The following is a 19,167-nucleotide window of genomic DNA, read 5'->3' on the forward strand; positions in this document are numbered from 1 at the left end:
TGCTCCCCCTACTGGCAAAGTTGAGCATTGCAGTCATTTCCTTAACTCTTCCACTCTCCGCCTGTTTACATAAAAGTGGGGTCATCTGGACCCTATAAAACAGTACGCTGAACTTTTTTAACTGGATTAAATCATCTGGCGGGCTGCATTGACAAACCTGGTTTAGATCCAGAAAGTTATTCTGCATTCATGTGGCTTTGGAAGATTTGTTGTTTTTTATGTTTTTCTAAGTCAGACAGTCATTTTTCCCATCATTCCAACACCACATGAACGCAGCCTTTCTAAGTTTGCATTTTTCCTGAGGGTCATTAACCCTTTGGTGCATTTGGCACTGAAATGGAAAAAAAGCCACAAATTTTAAAATAAAACTTCACAATGTTCAGTTTTTAAATATATACATTATCAATCAAAGTTAAATCATTTTTGTCTAGATTCCAGGTTATTTCTTTCTCTTATGAGGTAATTACCAAAACACTCCACTTATCTGCTCTTGGTCTGGCCCTTTTGTAAAATTTTAGAGCCCTTTGTTGCCCCAATAGTTTGCCCCCCCCGGATCTAGAGTTTTTAAAGAATCAGTGGATTTGAACCCACAACCTCCTAGTCTCAGGGCAGACACTGTCGCACAAGTCCAGTCAGCTGAGCTACATTCCAACCTAGCCATACAGTTTTTTGTGTAAAAGTTTTGTGTAATTTTCAATCCATCTATTCATTTTCTTAACCCCTTTTTACATCCCTTTTGGGGTCACTAGGTTGCTGGAGCCTATCCCAGCTACAGTCGGGCGAAGGCCGGTACACCTGGGACAAGTCCTCAATATGTTGCAGGGCCACACAGTCACTTGCAATAAATACATTTCTCTTAACTAAATAAGGTTCCTTTCACTGTATTTTAGCTTCATTTGTTATTTTTGTTTACTGATCCAATATTGAAACACTTGTTTCAGCTAAAATCTAACTCTCCTTTCTCTCCCTCTCAGCGATTTATGACAATTTCTTACAAAAAAACAACAAACAAATGTTTGAATTGAGGTGACATCTCTGCAGTTATATCCCATCAACAGCATGCTCAGGATCCCATGGAGAAAAAACAAACGGCTTTCAGTGATGAAAGATGAGAGGCAAGAAATGAAGAATTAATAGATAAAAAAGATCAGCATTTAAAAAAAGATGAAGGTAAACAGCCAGAAAAGTCAAAGTGCACGCACAAACAATTCCATGAAGCTGCTCTGAGATGGGAGAACTTCAGTCGTTCTTATCAAACTGTCTTTGTTTTTGGGTTCACATGACTGAAATGCTGCATAACAGCATAGAAAGACTTTCTAAATCACTAACTTCTACAGAGTAACACAATCAACCAAATCACAGATGGACTCACAAGAAAGATAACTTGTATAACGACACTGAAGAAACCAAACAACACAAACAGCAGTGGCGCATGTTCTATTCCGATAGTGAGAAGCAGGACTTACCTCGCCGTTGAGGTAGAGGAGGTCAAAGGCGTACACGCACACCTGGACTTTGATCTCTGAGGCATCCACATCCTGCAGAGGAGAAAGCCGCTTTAGAAAACCTCTTGAAGAACATTCAATGACGTGCGCGTTCTTTCCTAATCAATACATCCAAGTGTGGGAGCAGAAAACGCTTCAGCTTCTGCCACGTTCACCTCTGCAGTTAACCCTGGTCTCAACGTTGGCCGTCTGCAGGTAAACAGGCTCCAATCCTCACTTAAACCTTTTGCTTTTCAACTTCCTCGTGTCATTTTCTCTCTAACTAGGTTTCTTGGCTTCTGTTGGGAACTAAATATTTTAAGCTACTAAACTCCAACATGTCAGAATGGAGGACCTGCTGGTTTCTTGAAAACTAGTGATCTTAAACAGATGGAGAAGTTCAAGTGTGATCATGCAGCGAGGCTATAACAAAAGACGGGAAAACAAGAGGAAAACGCATTAATCTTTAATTTATAATGACAAGAAATTATGTCAATTACTAAGTAAATCTAATATTATAATAATCAAGTCTATGTTTAGATCAGAGGTCAGCACCCTTTGACCCTGACAGACCCATTTGGGCCAGTTTCTAATTGTCGAAAACCCAACAGGAGTAATAAGTCACTGTTTGTGGCCACTAATCCATACATTTATAAAATATAGCGTTGAAAAATTTTCTGCACTTGAAATTTAATGATAATGGGATTTTAAATACATTTTTAACTATTGACAGCAGCAAGTTCCTTTCAAAATAAAATGCACTGTCAAGTCAGATCCTCCTGCTGCAGCAGATTTTATTTAAATAAACCCAAACATGATTTCCTTTCTCATCATCTTTTTTCCCTTTTTTATTATTGAATATAAACACATCAACATAAACCCGTTTTTTCCTCAAATCTATACATGTAAATCCAACAGGATAATGTCATTCTAATACAAACCACTCTCATAGTAGATTGAATCACTTACCATCATTTTGATCAGTTCTTTGGCTCGCTAAAAGTCTAAACACAAATGATTAAACTTAACTAAATGAAAAGAAATTGACCAAAACTACAAACCCATCATTTATTGAAATTATTAGCATTTTTCTTCAAAGCCAAAGAGCCACAATGGAGGGATAAATGAGCCACAGGTTTTAAAAGTACAAATACATTCAGTTTTGACTGTTGATGCTTTTGCTAGATTTCCCTCTGATATCTGGTATAAATAAAGGAAATGTATGTTTTCTTGCTAAATGAGAAATCAGAATGAATGTGAATCTAAAATCTTCCCAAGAGAAGATCAGTTTCTGTTCTAATAGGAACCAAATGCTCAGAGGCGTCCATCAATCATCCGATCAAGAGATCAAACTTAAACACGCCGTAAATGTAAGAATTTTGGTCTCTGTAGTCATCCTTGAAGAACATTTCCATGACTCGTGTTAAACCAGAAAAACTCACAACCCCACAGACATGAAACCAATCATTACTTCTTCATACTTCAAAGCTGAATTTGTCAGGGATGTTAAAAATATAAGATCCTTCATGGATCTTTTTTTTTTAATGCCAGTAGATGTACGGGGAAAAGCTTTGATTCTGCAGAGGAAACTGTACGTGGATTTTCAGAGGAGACTGTCAAATGAACTGAGCGGGTCAGACAGAGGTGATCTAAGACACGTCCTGGAGAAGATGGAGACAGCTCTGACAGCAAATGCTCGACGGGCCTCAGAGACACAGCATTCCTGTTGGTAAACACTATCATCCAGAATGGCAACATTTCAAGTCAGTCCCACTAAATACAGAGCCCGTGTCAGGATGCTTTATCCTGAAACATCTGCTGCACCGCCCCAACGTGGTTCAGCTCCAAAACAAACATTACTGATGGTTTAAGATGCTAAATACATCAATTTAGGTGAAGAAATCATTGTTGTTTTGTTGTAAAGATGAACAGATGCAAAAAAATTCACCTTTATTCCAGTTGGAAACAAATGAGAAAAATCCCTGTTAGATACAAAGCTGCTCTGCAAAGACGACAGAAGTTTCACTGTAAGTCGAGACAGGAAAAGAAAATGAAAAGCGAGAATTTACGTTGAGCTCCCTGCTGTTCCTTTTTCCATCACTTCCCTCTCTTTTAAGTCACACTCCAATCATCTTTTGATCCGTTTCAAAGAGTTTCCATATAGAGAGAAAAGAGACTCGCCCCAATTTGTGTGTGCTTCATTCATGATTTGTGTGTAACTTTGGATTTGTGCTCGAGAAATTCTTGATTAGTAACTCGTACAATATATTTTACAGTACAAAAATAATGAAATAAAAAAAAATACTAAATATAATTTACACATACACAAATTAAAATAACAGCTTGAAACTTAACTGAGCACAAATCTTTAAAAATTACACACAAATCGCTTGTTACACACACACAAAACCACATTTATGCACAAATGTGACTCTTTTTATGCTCTGAGATTCGTCCGTAAGTGATGTGTTTAAATGCTGCTAGAATGCTGGGTCATCAGTTTTCATTTCAGCCACTTTGAACTTTTCCCTCTTTCTTAAACAGATATGCCTGATTATGAATACAAAAAAGTTTAAATAAGCATTTTTGAAACACTTATCTATTAAAAAATAAAAATATTGCTTCCTCTCTGCAGCCCCGCCCCTAACAGCGCCTCCAACACAGGGTTCTTTCCTGAGCGCTGGTCACAGTCATGGGGATAGCAGGCGGCGCCGGACCCACAGGTCGTAGCGGGCCAGTGGGCTGATCAACTCTCTCTGCCCAGTGAGTGTTTAGAGGGGCCAGAGAGGGGGCTAGGCTGTCCACTCTCTGGGAGGAGGATCTCACGCCGCCAATTTTCAGAAGAAATACGTGACGAAGGAATAGATATACTTCAGTGTTGAGTGCTTTAAAAACACATATTTAGACTTTTTTTAAATTAATCAAGTGGGAAAAAAAATGGAAACTGTCAAGTTTCACCACATAATATTCACAATCTAAGTTTAGATGATCTCTGATGACCCAGCATTCCAGCAGCATTTAAACGCATCACTTACAGACGAATCTCAGAGAGTCAGAGAATTTGAGTCGCTCATCAAATTTGTGTGTAACAAGCGATTTGTGCATAATTTTCAAAGATTTGTGCATATTGAGTTTTAAGGTGTTGTAATTTTAATTTGTGCATCTGTAAATTATACATATATATATATTTTTTTATTTAATAATTTTTGCACTTATGCGCAAAATACATTGTGAGTTGTAAGAATTACTCACGCACAAATCAGAGTGAGTCTATTTTCTCTCCTTTTATTGTATTAAAAGACCACTGCTGTTTTTAGAAAAATCCAAAAACGCGTGTTGTTTTTTAGGATAATGTTCCTGGAGAACAGCAGGAGTTCATTAGAAACTCACCTCTGAGGCACAGAAAAAACCCACCTCCCACTTACCCTCACCATTGCTCTCCCCACGCACTCCCCTGCTAGCTTACAGCCTGTCACACCCCCAATCTAACATTAGCAGGGCAACACAAATGGTGAGCTCTCAGAGCTATCCATGTACAGTTTTGATCCAGATTCCAGCTCAGACAAGAAACAGACGTTCATGGATCCATTTCTCTACAGGAGGATGCATCAGAATGGAGTGGGACAGAGAGCTAGTGACCCACCCAGAAGACTTTTTTTCCTGATTTACAACAATTTAAATTTGAAATACTCAGAAATGCAAATTAAGCTAAATTTTGGTGGGCCTCTAATGATGTTTGGTCGGAGCGTTCGGGCCTCCTCTCAAATATTTCCGATCAGAGAGCATGTTATGCTAATGAAACCCGTGGTGGCAGAGGGGCTCTGCATCCGTCTGCGCATCATTACAAACAGCACGAGAGGAGGAACCTTCAAAACAATTATCCCATCGTCTGTATTTGCACCTTTATTTCTTATTCCTCAATTTCCCAGGGCGTCTTTATGAGTTCCTAACGGTGGCGTGAGGAGAGCACTTTGACTCTAATGTGACCGCCGTCGTGAGAAGAGGCCGTTACTTTAATCTAAACTGAATAAACACCTCGCTGACATTTTCCAATTTCTTGCCTCTTCTCGATCCATTTCACTCTTTTGTCTTCCACCTATCAGTCTCCTCCCTTTCTTTTTGGCTCTTTTCTGCGTCCATCTCCCCGAGTCTGCCGGATCATTTCACTCTATTATCTGTCTCTCCTTCCGGTCTTCATCTCCGTCTTGTTTTCTCTCTTCAACCTTTTCCCTCCCCTCTCATTATCTCAGAGTCCCTGCATTTATGACAGCAGACATCTTTTATCTCTCGCCCGTGACATTTCTTCTCCCCCCACCTTCGTACCTTTCTCTTTCGAGTGGTGAGGACCTGGAAGGGCTGGATCTGTTTCTTCTCGTGGTCCCAGGCCACAGCTTCCGAGTCCAGGACGCAGGACACCACTGATTCCTTCTTCACCTGCCGAGAAAAGAAGAAATTTGTGATCAGAAAACAGCCAGAGTGAGTGGAAGGCTGTTAATGAAATAAAGGAGAAGATGCTAAATCAGGCCACTTGGAGGCTTTTCAAAGCTCTGAAATGATTGGGCCTGCTTTAAGAGGCGCAGCTGCCCTCAGTTTGTTATCAAACGCTCTGGAAGTCAACATATTAACATTTTTCCTCCCCGCGCTGATTGCTGCTCTTCAATTGGCATGTCTGTTACTGGAGCCCATTATCAAACACCCACTCCTCAGCGGCGTGCCCACTTCACTAAAATAAAAAAAGGAAGAAAGCTTCACCAGAAGCATTTTGCAGTTTGGTTTGTTGTTCATCGTTTCTGCATTCATTAGGAGTATTTGTCGGAGGACGACATTCCCCCGTGCAGAGAGGAGCCGACTGCGGCTCGTCCTCGCCTCAAACCTAAAAAACCGACTGTGCTGACCATCACAGCCGAATTCTCTGAGTGGCTGCTAATTATCGAAGCCACCAAACGGCATGAGCGAGGTCGATTCCAGTCGGCGGGGATTCGTCAAATGTTTGAATTTACAACCCGGAGCGGACTGGGATCTAATCAGGGAGAGAAATCTGAGGAAGTTAATCAGAGCCCAGAGCAAGGAACACATTAGAGGTAACAGGTTGTTTGGAAACAGTCACAGATCGAACATAACCAGCTTTGCTCATGGGGTCATTAGGCTAAGAAGTGCATTAATTACCATTTAATACATTTGTATTAATATTTATGTCTAGATATTGATTCATAATTTTAAACATTAAGGAAATGAGGCAGCTTTGAGAAAATTGGTTTTCCCTCATTAATATGCAAAATAATGCAGCGAGGTGGTGTAAAATCTAATCAGACCGAACAAGAGCCTCCTGCTTTCCCCAAGTTTCACGCAGGCATTGTTCAGCTGTGGTGTTTACAAACACACGGGCCACCGTGTCACCATCGTTTCAGGAAGAAAAAGGTCTGAAACTCAGTGTTAGTCCACTTTATTACCCAACATGCATCATTTCAGGGACAGCAGTGAGGAGGAAAGCTGAAAAACCCTGACAGGAACAGAAGGAACTGAGGAGCGACCAGGAGGACAAACATTTGGAGAGACGGGAAGATTAAGAGAGAGAAGGAATACAGGAAATGTGGTGATATTAACAGGACGTCTAAATATTTAAAGAACTTTAATATATGTATTTTTAAAGAACTACTCCAAAGAAAATCATGTTTTTGGTATTTTTTCTTTTAATATTTAAACCTCTTTTATTCTTTAATCAAATCGGATTGAAAAGAGAGAAAATGAAAAAAATCTGTTTGAAATTGGTACAATCTGATGCACCCACTTGCAGACAAACAGATTCATGTATGTCTTTGTTTTCCACATCTGACCTGGAATCTGGACGGGAACTGTACGGCTGGATAGATCCAATACTGCTCAGCATTTTTGTTCCTACAATAATGTTAGGTACAATAATGGTAGGGGTTGTGAGAGGATGTACACTAGTGGGAGAGGGTGTTTTAAAAAAGGGATGATGGGATATCAGTGGGGGCATACATCCCCACCAACCATCCCGGCCACAACTCAGAGGCAAATTACTAATGAACTCCTAGAAAACGACACAGGATTTTTTCTAAAAATAGCATCGTCATAATTAAAAGATCACTGGGACCCTTTTAAAATAGATCAAAAGATGATTGGAGTGGGATTTTAAGACCATTTAATATCGAATTTAAGACTAATAAAATCAATATGTCTAGTTTAGTAATCCAACATGCAAATACTAACAAGAACAAACTAAACTGACAAACCAGAGTGTTGCACTTCTTGAGTGTTACAAAAAACAAATCAAGTACTATCCTTGTTGTCCAACACTGGTACTATTAATAGTAATGCTGTCAAGCGACTCATTTTTTGTGTGATTAATAAGTCGTGACCTATAATTAATTGAGTGATTTTAGCCACAATGAGGTCTAACCAAATAATTGCTGTGAAAAGCCTAATTTTGTTAAAGTTTGTGACATTGTGACGCAGAAAAAAAATCAAAACAAAGCTAAAAAGGTGGCTTTATTACGTTTTTTTTATTATAAAAGACTTCCAACCTTTACTTCGAGACCACCGAGGGGTCATTTTTTCAGTCTTGAACAAATAATAAAATAAAAATAAACAAATAAACATCAGGATAGAGTGCTCGTTTGTGCGCACCACGCGCTAAAGCTGTTACCATGACAAAGCGACTTACTGTGCATTAAAAAGTCTGCTTTTGAAAAAAACAGTTTAAACTTAAAAATACAGGACTGAAATTCTAATGTATTTAAGATTTACATTTGTCTTAAATAACCATAGTTTGAGGGGGATAAAATGCTCCTCCAGGTCAGCAGAACACAAAACCATTTCACGCAAAAATGACAAACTTGATTAAAAAAAATGTACGTGCTAAAATGTCTAATTAATGCAATCATATGACAGTCCTAATTAATAGCATAATCAGAAACATTTGTGTCAAACTATTCCAGGAAAAAAAAAAAGATTTTAAACCACTTTGAACACAAATCAAATTTTCTGTACCAAATCCTATTGTAACGTATGACTAATTTTGTAACCTAGGTCATATTGCACAAGTATTTCAGAATTATCACAATGTCCTTAACTTTAATAAAATCTATCACCATTGTCACAAAGTAAAGAGGCCCGTTTTGTTCAATGCAGTTCATCCTCCGTGATGCCAGAGGTCACATTGTTTGCAGTGGTGGAAGAAATATAAGAGAAACAGTCGGCTGTTGAGTTTTGGCATACTTGCTGTGTCTCTTCGTGCAAAGTTTAAATGTCTTTTGGAAAACTGTCAAGTTGGTTTCATAAAGATTTGATTTTCTAACCACAAGTAATCCATACCTTCAAGACTTTTGCATTTTCGCATTTTGCTGCAACAAGGAGTTGAGGTTCAACACCAGTTCACAACCTTATGAAATGCGTATCTCTTTTTTGTGACAAGAAGCTACAACTTGATGACAAGAAAAAAATCTGACCTAGAATTTATTGTAATTTATTATGAGGCCTTTTTTAGTCATATTATATTAAAGACCTTTTTTTAGTAGAAAATGATAGAACTGCCCTGCGACAGACTGCCGACCGGTCCAGGGTGAACCCCACCTTCGCCCATCAGTAGCCGGGTTAGGCTGCGGCACCCCCGTGACCCCAAAAGGCACAAAGGGGACAAGAAGATGGATGAATGAATGAATGAATGCTAGAACTTAGCAGTCGGACATTAAAAAAAAGAGTATACATACATGAGCGGGGCAAAAAGAACAACAAAACCCCCCAAAATGATGGGTTAACAGGCAAGGTCATGTCAAAGCTGGAAGAAAAAACAAGATGAGAGAAAAGAGAGAAGAATGGAGGAGAAAAATGTGACAGAGAGAGGCGAGAAGAGACTCCTGAGTACTGAGAGAAAGAATAAGTAGAGTCAAGTTTTGAAGAGGGCAGAAGAATGATGAGATGGAGAGATGTGAGAAAGAGACAAGTGGACAGAGAGCATTAAGGTGAGAATGAGAGACGGAGAGTCATGTTGGCTTTAGAGAAGAAGCAGAAAGATGAAAGTCGGCGTAGAGAAACAGATGACACGCCGAATAATGAGACACAGGTGAGATCCACACACCACCAGCCTCATCACGTGGAGTCCAGCAGCTCCGGCGCAGTTGGAGGACGGCGTTACGAGGCAGGAAACGCCTGTCGGACCTACGGGTCCTGCAACCCAAATCCCCAAACTACTACTCTAGTTGTTCCAGCTATTATCAAAATAGATTTGATTCAGAACTGCCATTACACCTCCTTCAGTTTGGTTTCCTCTCTGAGCTGCAATTTCCAGCCTTTTCAGACCTTCATTACAGCTGACAGAAAAAACCAAAGTGCAATTAGTCCAATTAAAGACGGGAGCATTTCATTTCACTGAAGCAGGTCAGGGCTCTGCATCTGTAAACCGACTGGAGAAGCTTCCTAATGGAGCAGGGCCCTCATTCCAGTTTATAATTGGATCTGAGTTCTTCCTGTTATGATGAGGAAAAGCTGCAGAATCTGCGCTGGGGGAGACCTTTGTGAGAGAGCAGGAAAACCAGAGGAAAACAGAAGGTATGGGACGCATCCCAGCCAGCTTTCAAACATAGATTTAGCTGATTAGCGTTGCAAACTCCCTTTGTAGTCTGCAGTAAAAACAACTTCACACAAACCATATTGGATATATGATGTTATCAGAAGAGAAACAAGTAAAGCTGATATGCATGAAAATGGGGCAGCACTGCGACTGGCGTGGTCGCCTCAAAACATACCGCTGTGAATGTGTGCTGGGGCTTTACTCAGCAACGTCTGCTTGTAGAAAAACGGAAAAAACAAGGCAGAATCGTGCAAATAATGACTGTATTAATGGACTTTTAATTCCCTTATACCACATGTGTCAAAGTCGGGGCCTGGGGGGCCGGATCCGGCCCGCAGGGTAATTATACCCGGCCCTCCAGATCATTTTAATATTATCTCACTAACATACTGAAGCAACACTGCGATTGTGGAGGCTGAGAGATCAGTTAGAATGACTTCTAACATAATAGGATAAAATAACTAAGAGTAAAACAGCCAGACAATAAAACACATCAACAAAAGCCTCGATCCGCCCAGACAGGCAAAGGGAATGATATCCCACAATTCCTTGTGCTGTCAGATCTAACAGCAGGCCCAATGTGTCTGTGACCATCACTACAAAATAACCCACAAATCCCATTATACAGTGCGTGAGCTGCTTGGCTGATGTTGCCAGGATATCATTTTAACAGGATTAATTTTATGGAGAACAATAGTTTTTTGGATATTTATAAGTTTATTTTTTTAATGTAAAATAACATACAAGTAAAGAAATGGGAGTGTTTTTTTTTCCTTTAACAATAAATTGTTTAATTTTTATAGAAAATATTTTTTTGGAGAGTACAATATTGAAGGTTATTTAAGGTTTAAGTTGATTTATTCTGGAAGAATATTCCTGTCCTACAAAACTGCTCCTGTTTCTAACGTTCACTGTAAAAAAGATTTACCTCACTATCATTGAATTTCATAAATGTCAAGCTGTATATAATCTGTGCACTCCCCAAACTACTGTACTTTGTTATTAACTGTTATATAAAAAAAAAAAAAAAAAAAAACACTGTCACTCTATTGTACCTAAATTTTTATATTGTAAATACCCTAAATTCATATCTGTACTAATTTGTTATACACTGTAACCATATTTATGAGACGTGTGCTGCCGACCTCTTGGCCAGGTCACCCTTGAAAAAGAGATCCTGATCTCAACGGGTTTTTATCTGGTTAAATAAAGGTTACTACTACTACTACTGTCTCTTTTTACTCACTTTTATTTTTAAAAAGCTGCATTTTTAAAGTTGTAACAATTTTGCTTTTTTATGTGTTGAATAAATGTTTTTCCCGTTCAGATGTCGATCTAAGGTGCGTTTTGGATTTTGGCCCCCTGTGCGATTAAGTTTGACACCCCTGCCTTAAAACTGAATTAATGAGACAATTGACCCCTAACTTCACAGTCAACCTACAGCTCTGGCAGGTGTCAGACTAACCCTAAATCTTTACCCACAATAATCAGAGTCCAGTATTTCCTTGTTTATTGCAGGAGTTTTGCTCAAAGAAAAACCTGTGATATGTGAGGTAGGATTCTAGATGTTTTAGGGCTTTTCTCAGACAGACATGAACATTTTTTACACTTTTCTCTCCTGTATTAACTCCCAAACTTCATAAAAATTGGTCTAGTTTTATAGAATGAGAACAAAGACTTGATCACGATCAGAGATTTATGCAAATTTAGCAAACTAAATGCATTCTGTTCAGTTTCACAAAACAGTGAGACTGCGACAGGCGCACCATGATATAGCGAGGAAAAACTGTAAACTGCAACGTTATAATGAGTAGTTCCTCTGCGAGCTCCTGGTACGACAGATTCAAGAAAGATTTGCAACGCCCAGAATGTGCTGCTCCCAGAACGCTGCACCGCCTGAGCATTAAAAGTGGCGCACAAATTCCATTCAGTGTAAATTCTAGCTGATATTGAACGGAAGTACTGTCGAATAAACCCTTTTCACTGCGACGTCAGACAAAATGGTGACAGGGCCGGAAATGTGAAATCTGACTTCCGGTTTATGGAGCGGGTAAACTGAAAGCTGAACGCTGTTTAACACACGTTTACGTAAATAATAAAACGTAACCTCATCAATTTCTACAGAAAAATGTACAATATTTATTTTTTGAATGTCCTGCCAAACTGTATTTTCATTTCCTGTCTTAGATCGTTCAGAAATCTAAATACAAATTTAAATAATCCTTCAATATTAGAAAATATCCACCTATGATTTGAGCAGATATTTTTCCAACAGGTTCTATTTTGATTGCTGTTATTCGCATGTGTTTTAAGTTTGCAATCAAACACAAAATCTGATGGAGATTCCAAGGGCCCAACCAAGATCCACATGGCTGCATGTTGGCCCCGCATGTTTTAACTGCGCTCAAAGGCTAAATATAGTTGCTGTAATAAGAGGTATTTGTTGTTTTCGGAATATTTTAAGGGGTAATTGTAAAAATAGGAAAGTTTAACAAATAGAACAGAGAATATTTTAAGTGCTTCTATGAAACTACGTAATTTCAGCTTTCAAAATAAGAGCAGCCAAGACAAAAGTTCAATTCTGGCCGTACACATTTAGAAAATGATATGCAAATAATCATTTCCTTATACATATTTTTGACTGTTTCAAATTTTTTTGTTATCCTTGTTTACCTTTATTATCCTGCAGGGATCAGACACCGTTATGAGCAACAGCAAAGGGGAGACACTTCAGAAAATAACACAACAGTTATTAGTTTTTCTATATTGTCAGACACGTGGAAATTGTGATACTTCGTCTCTGTTTTTAGTGATTTTGTGAACATGGTAATGTGAGCAACTTTAACTGGACAGAGAAGATCTTCTGCAGATCTACATCTCATGGAAAGCTAGCAGTAGCATTAGCACAAATTATAAGAAGAAAGTCTTAATTACCTTTGTAATCAGGCAAGCAGCATTCAATGAAGTACCTGCAACCTTCATCTAACTATGACCGGGTTGTCAGAGAGAAATAATCCACGACTCATTTAATATCATCCAGAGGATTTTGGGGAAGCAGCTGTGGGGCATTCTGCAGGAGGAATACTGACATTTGATCTAAGAGGGTAAAACCAATCAGGTAGGACATTTACAAAATAAATATTGTACAAATGTCTATTACAATTGGTTAGATTACCTTTCATTATTTATGTAAAATTGCTGTAAACAGCGTTCAGCTGTGGCCCTCTAAACCCGAAAACTGGATGTCACTTTGCACACTCACCATTTTGTGTGACGTCACGTGAAAAGGGTCTATTCACTTGTGTGACAGGTTTGTTCTTAGAAACCATTGGATAATAATAAAAAGGATAAACAGAAGGATCATAATGTAACGCCTTAGCAATACTGATCATGAAGATGAAAATTAAATATATTTCTCTACTAGGAGAAAGAAAGGAAAGCAGATAATGTTTTTAACTTTTTTTTCCCCACTAGATCTTTGCAGTTCTTGAAACACATTGTTGCTTAAATGTTTTTTATTTAGAGTAATCAGTCTACCTAAATTGATACGTACATTTAAAATCTGCTCAGTTTCCCTGATGTGAATGAAAAGTCTCTCGAGGCCGAGCTCGACACTTCTGCACGAGGAGCAGGACTCTTCGTCTTATAACAGTTGTGTAATCAAATGACGATAACTCAAACAAATCAGCACCCCTCCCCCCATTCCTGCTCTGTAATTTTCCACAAAACCACCAAACGCTACAGATGTCATCATGAATTGTTATGGCAGTATTACATGCTGTCAGGCGACTGCGGCGCCTTTAGTGATGGGAAACAATCGGTGAGCTCGGCAGCTCTCTTTGTCACGTTCATAAAGGCGTCTAAATGAGTTAAGTTAGTGGAAAAGCGACTAGTGTCTAAATGTCTTCAATGGAGTCATTTGAACAGATTTATGAAGTCAGGAGTGATACAAGTGCAGCGTTGGAAAAGGGCTTGTTTTCTTTTTTACTTTTTAAGAACATGATGTTCTGGGAAAGTTAAAACATTTAAATGTGACACTTCAAAACTTTTGGAAAACAATCACTTTTGATCCTTTTTTTGTTTCTATGAATACATTTGTCATTAAGTTCCTGTTTAAAACTAAGACAGTGTATTGGCAAGAGTATAGCGATACAATACACATCACGTTACATGTCGCATTATATATATATTCCGTATTATCTCTGAACCAAAGACTGTATATGAAAACTTTTCAAAAGCATGACTTTGAAAACACTTTGAATTCACCTTTCACATTAATACATTGTTATGAAATTGATTTTATTTAACAGCAGAGCATTAATAACTACAACTGTATCTCAGATACAAGTTGTTTTTACTTAAGCAAGTTCATAGTACTTTTCGTTTGGTAGATTACAAAATATTTTTCCAACACTACGCTGTTTCCACAGCAAAATGCATTTTAATTACACTGTTTATTGAAGATGTTACCATTAAGTCTATGTTATTAATGTAAAGACACATTTGTATTTATGAATAATTTTATTTTACTGTTGCAGGACATTAAATTGATATGCAATCTCTTGATGTCCAGTTATCCTCTGTTTGACATGTCTTTATGCATGTAAACTTCTGATGATTGATTGTATTTCACATGAATTTTGTTCTTCTTGATTGCTTTAAATAAACCATTTCTAGCCTGAAATCTAATCAATATTGTGCTTTAATTTGTTCTAAAATAAAAGATTTTAAGGTAGAGTACATCGATTGTCATTTGTCTTCTCCCGCCTTGTTTTCACACAGAAAAGTGTCGTTAAGAATACTGGTAGTATTGGTAGTTCTGATTTGTGGGATTTATTTTTTTTTTAGGTAGGTTTGGTTAGGCAGCCATTAGCCGGGAGCTGCTGACTCAGATGGTCGACATTGCAGGGTAAGCATTCTCCATGACTTATTTTACGTTTGGCAAAGGTTCCAACTCCCTTTTGGTTTGTCTTTTTTTACCAGCACTCTAATTATTTTTCTCTTCTCATTTCAGGACATAGGTTTTCCTTCTTTTAATTTTACTGTTCAGTTTTCACTATTGTCCCCTTTGTCCAAATGCGTCTTCAATTTGTACGTAGAGTCTGAAAACTGACTTGTGTAGCGATGGGTGACCACAAGAGTTTTGGACGCTGAAGCCCAAAATGTGGATATATGCATGTTTATATAGACTTTTGCTGAGGGCAGTGTGAATGTAGCACAACCAGTTTACTCCAAAAGGTTTAAAATATGCAGCAAACCTCTGAACTCCCAGAATCTTCAAATTCTGTGGTTCCGGAGGCGATTTCAAAGAATCCTGGATGGAGCATTTTTATTCCTTCTTGATGCACCATGAAAGTGAGGATAAAGAACACACGGCTGTAGATTGATGTGGTGCAAACAAAAAACTGCAACAAGCCAGCAGCACTGAGGCAGAAAGTTCATGCAGATAACCTACAGCCAAAGCCTCAGGTGGTGAAGACCTCTTTCCTACTTCCCAAACAAGCAGATTGGACCAATTTAGGAGAGACTAATGACCCCATGTGGCTAAAAATGCTCTTCCTGGTGATTGAGCAGAGATGAATGGCCAATAGCAGCTCCTTAAAAAAGATTTAGGAAAACAAACTCTCAAAAAGGCTTTAAACCTGACAGCCTCTCATTCTTCTGTTGTTTTCTGACTGATGCCAGAGACAAACTGAACAACATGAATTTATTCAGCTATTACCCAGAACGCTGTTAAAGCCATCATTTGACAATCACAGCACAGCTTTTCCGTCCCGGGGGCCGAGCTGCAGAGCTGCAGAGCTGCAGAGGCGCAGAGCTGCGCTGAAGTGTTCTTACCTTGGGAATGCGAGAGATGATATCGGGGTATTTGCTGGTGTTGTCTTCCTGATTACGGCTGAATATTCGAACTTCGCCGCTCTCCAGAATGTGAATCTGTGGGGAAAAGGAGGGATAAAAACACACTGAAAAATACATGCTTCAAAATGTCAATACTATACTGTAGCTAGCATCTTTATGGCCCCAGTTTGACAGATGAAAGCATGAAAAATACATGCAGGGAGGAAAAACAGGAGAATGGGTAGTTAACACTTCACGTGTCAGACCAGCAACAATTACTTTGATAGAATAACTAAAATACTAAATTAGGCAGGAATGCAGCCTGTTATCACCTCCTATTATGATGATAAAACTGGCAATTATTTATGTTGTTACTATGCAACACTGACGCCAACCTTTTTGATTACATTGGTGTCAACATTTGAGATGTTATGAAGTGATTTGATGTCCAGCGTAACAAGCCTGCATCTGAAATATTTTTCCAGGATAATTACCTTATTCATGCCCAGACAAATGCATTTTTTTCCCCCAAACTTCCTGAAAGATCCTGTACGTTTCCCACATGCAGCAGCTAACAGCTGATGCTGAAACAAAGCTTCTGAAAACAGATCCAGACAGCTTTTGGTCTGGATCTGACTGCTGTACAGTCAGTCTAAACACAAACCAACGTGCATTAAAGAGGTTAATTTAACATTTGGATTGAGATCTAAGCTTCCCTGTAGAGACGTTTTATGAAGAAAGCTTCAGTCGGACATGTCAGTGAGATAACACCTTTATTTTTGTAATGCATACACAAGCTTTGGGTTAAATTTCTTTGAACAAACGCAGTTATTTATTCAGCATTTGAACAGGACAGCTAAAGTTTTACTTTAGTCTTAAAGATCCACTATGATGAAAATTGTTTTTTGGGTGTTTTAATGTCTTAATGTATTTTTATCATGAAATTAGCTAAAAAATGCATTTCTGAGTATTTATTTAAATTATGGTGAGTCAGGAGAAGATGAAAAAATGCTGTTGGAATAAGATAATATCCGTCACGTAAAAAATACTCTGAGCAGGTCTCAAACTCTCTGCTTCGCTTTATTCTGATGCATCGACTTGAAGACAAATAGATCCATGAACGTCTTAATTTTCCTCATCCGAACTGGAATCTGGATCAAAACTGTACGACTGGATAGCTTCAAAACTACTTGCCGTTTCTCTTGGACCGCTTATGTTTTCTTTGGGGTGGGGGGGCTGTGGGCATGTAAACAAAGAGCTCTCATTCATGGGTGACAGACACGGGGGCTAGATCGGTTTACGCCAACAGTGACACTCAAGAACCAAGAGGCAAATTTTGAATGAACTTCTGCCGCTCTGCAGAAACTATGCCCTAGAAAACTAGAAATCGATGTGAATGGTTTAAGCTAATAGATCAATAATGGATCCATAAAAGTAGAGATAAAACTAACACAAAATGCTAAAGTCCGCTAGCTTGATGCTAACGTATAATGGGAATTCGCATAGGACGGCTAATGCTAACGCTCGATCGACCTAAACATACATTGCCGATTTAATTAACATCTTTATAAATTCACATGCATTACATTTATAAACAAATATTTTTAAAGCAACTATTTGTGATCTAAAACAGTTTTTTGCACATACTTTCTTCTTCTTCTGGAAAAAGGTGTAATGCTATAGCATGATCGCCACCTAGTGGTCAAACTGAAATGTCCTCCAGGAGAAGCAGAACAACTGTTGGAGCTTCTGTGTTTGAGAATTCATGTATGGTAATAACAACTTCATTATAATTTCACTAATACATTTTTTAGTATGTGAAGTGTATATTGTGCATATTTAAAACACAAATAGATTATGTATTTCTAAACAGATGTGTCTAAATATGTAAACTCAAAATTGAATTGAGAGGATTGAAAAAACCTAATAAAATCAGAATGGAGTCGATAAAAGACTCTGGTGAATCCAATCAAATATACTTAACGTTGCTTTTTTCAATATTCCTTCTGGTCCAGTAATACTAGCTTTAAGACATTTTGATATCACCACTGAACAAATGAACAGCATGCTTTTAATTTGAAGGTTCACCTCTCAGTTCACCTGTTAACTCTTTTTTTTTAAATTAACTTTCAGTTTTCAACAACCTTATTAAAGTGAAATAGAGATATTCTCAGAAAGTGTGATTCACCAGCAGTCAGGAAAGCAGATACCGCTTTCTTATGGCCACACACACACACACACACACCCCCCCCCACACAGAGTAAATTCATTGTCTGTATCTTGAGTCCCTCTGCTGGACGTTTGGGGTAATGTCCACTGCAGTGAGTCCACAGTGGGGAGAAAGAATCCAGAGGAGGACAGCGTTTTATGGCTCACCGCCTCTCCATTTTCAGTGTCTTCTCCTTTTCCTCATTCAGCTCAGTTCAAAGGAACTTTATTGGCATGACTGTCCAAAATTAACAATACGTCTGCAGGCGTTTACTTTACAATCTCTCTGTGGCGCAGCCTTTTCTGCAGCTCTCAAAATTTCCTCATCCTCTGCGTCTCCTGTTGTGTCTTGGTCTCTCCCTCTCCCCCTCTGATGTGCCTTTTTTCTCCGTCTCAGTGCTTACTCCTCACCCCCCCCCTCTCCCTCTCCCCCTCCTCCGGCCCACTGTGGCAATAGTCGCTCGCTCTGCCCACAGGCCAAGGGTAACAGCAGCACTACTGTTTATCTTAAAAGCCCGGGCACAGCCACACACACAGCAAGAGTCACACAACAGCAATACTTTGTACTGAAAAAGCACAGCCTCGAGCCACAGGCATAGAAAATTCAGCAGGCATGTGTTAAGCAGCACATGCACTAAAAACACACACACACACACACCTGTGCGCGCTCCCCGTCGTATTTGTACTCGCAGGTGAACGCCGCCTCGTCAAACTTCTTCATCACCTCTCCAACACCTTTAGTGGGGTGAGCCAGCATGGGCCTCAGCGGGACGCCTGGAGCAGAAACAGGAAATAAACCGACACTGAAAGGGACTTGAGTGGACGTTTGTGAGGCGAGCTTCACCGCTCCCCGAATGTGGAGGAGACTGGCCTCAGTGATGGAGGAGCGACTCTCAAATCAGTTGGAGGGTGTGAAATGGGTCTGAGGGATGAAACCCAAACATGACACCCCCGCTGAAGTTTGTTTGTCTGTCTGTCTGTGCCCTCATTCCACACGGAACTTCTCTGACTCACATTTCTGTGGGCTGCTGAGCACCGCTTTGAAAG

At 39.1% G+C, this 19,167-nt stretch overlaps 1 protein-coding gene across 1 annotated transcript in view; it reads right to left on the bottom strand.

Annotated features, from left to right (window-relative positions):
• lig1 (ligase I, DNA, ATP-dependent) overlaps nucleotides 1-19,167 on the bottom strand; it is a 62,876-nt gene that overhangs the window by 19,111 nt on the left and 24,598 nt on the right. Inside the window, exons 17-20 of the mRNA XM_024279094.2 lie at nucleotides 18,779-18,894; nucleotides 15,913-16,008; nucleotides 5,808-5,918; nucleotides 1,467-1,538 (exon numbers count right to left, since the gene is read on the bottom strand). Of these exons, the coding sequence (XP_024134862.1) occupies nucleotides 1,467-1,538; nucleotides 5,808-5,918; nucleotides 15,913-16,008; nucleotides 18,779-18,894 (395 nt within the window). The remainder of the gene's footprint in view (nucleotides 1-1,466; nucleotides 1,539-5,807; nucleotides 5,919-15,912; nucleotides 16,009-18,778; nucleotides 18,895-19,167) is intronic.

The sequence above is a fragment of the Oryzias melastigma genome, linkage group LG17, assembly GCF_002922805.2.
Source record: "Oryzias melastigma strain HK-1 linkage group LG17, ASM292280v2, whole genome shotgun sequence".
NCBI lineage: Eukaryota > Metazoa > Chordata > Actinopteri > Beloniformes > Adrianichthyidae > Oryzias > Oryzias melastigma.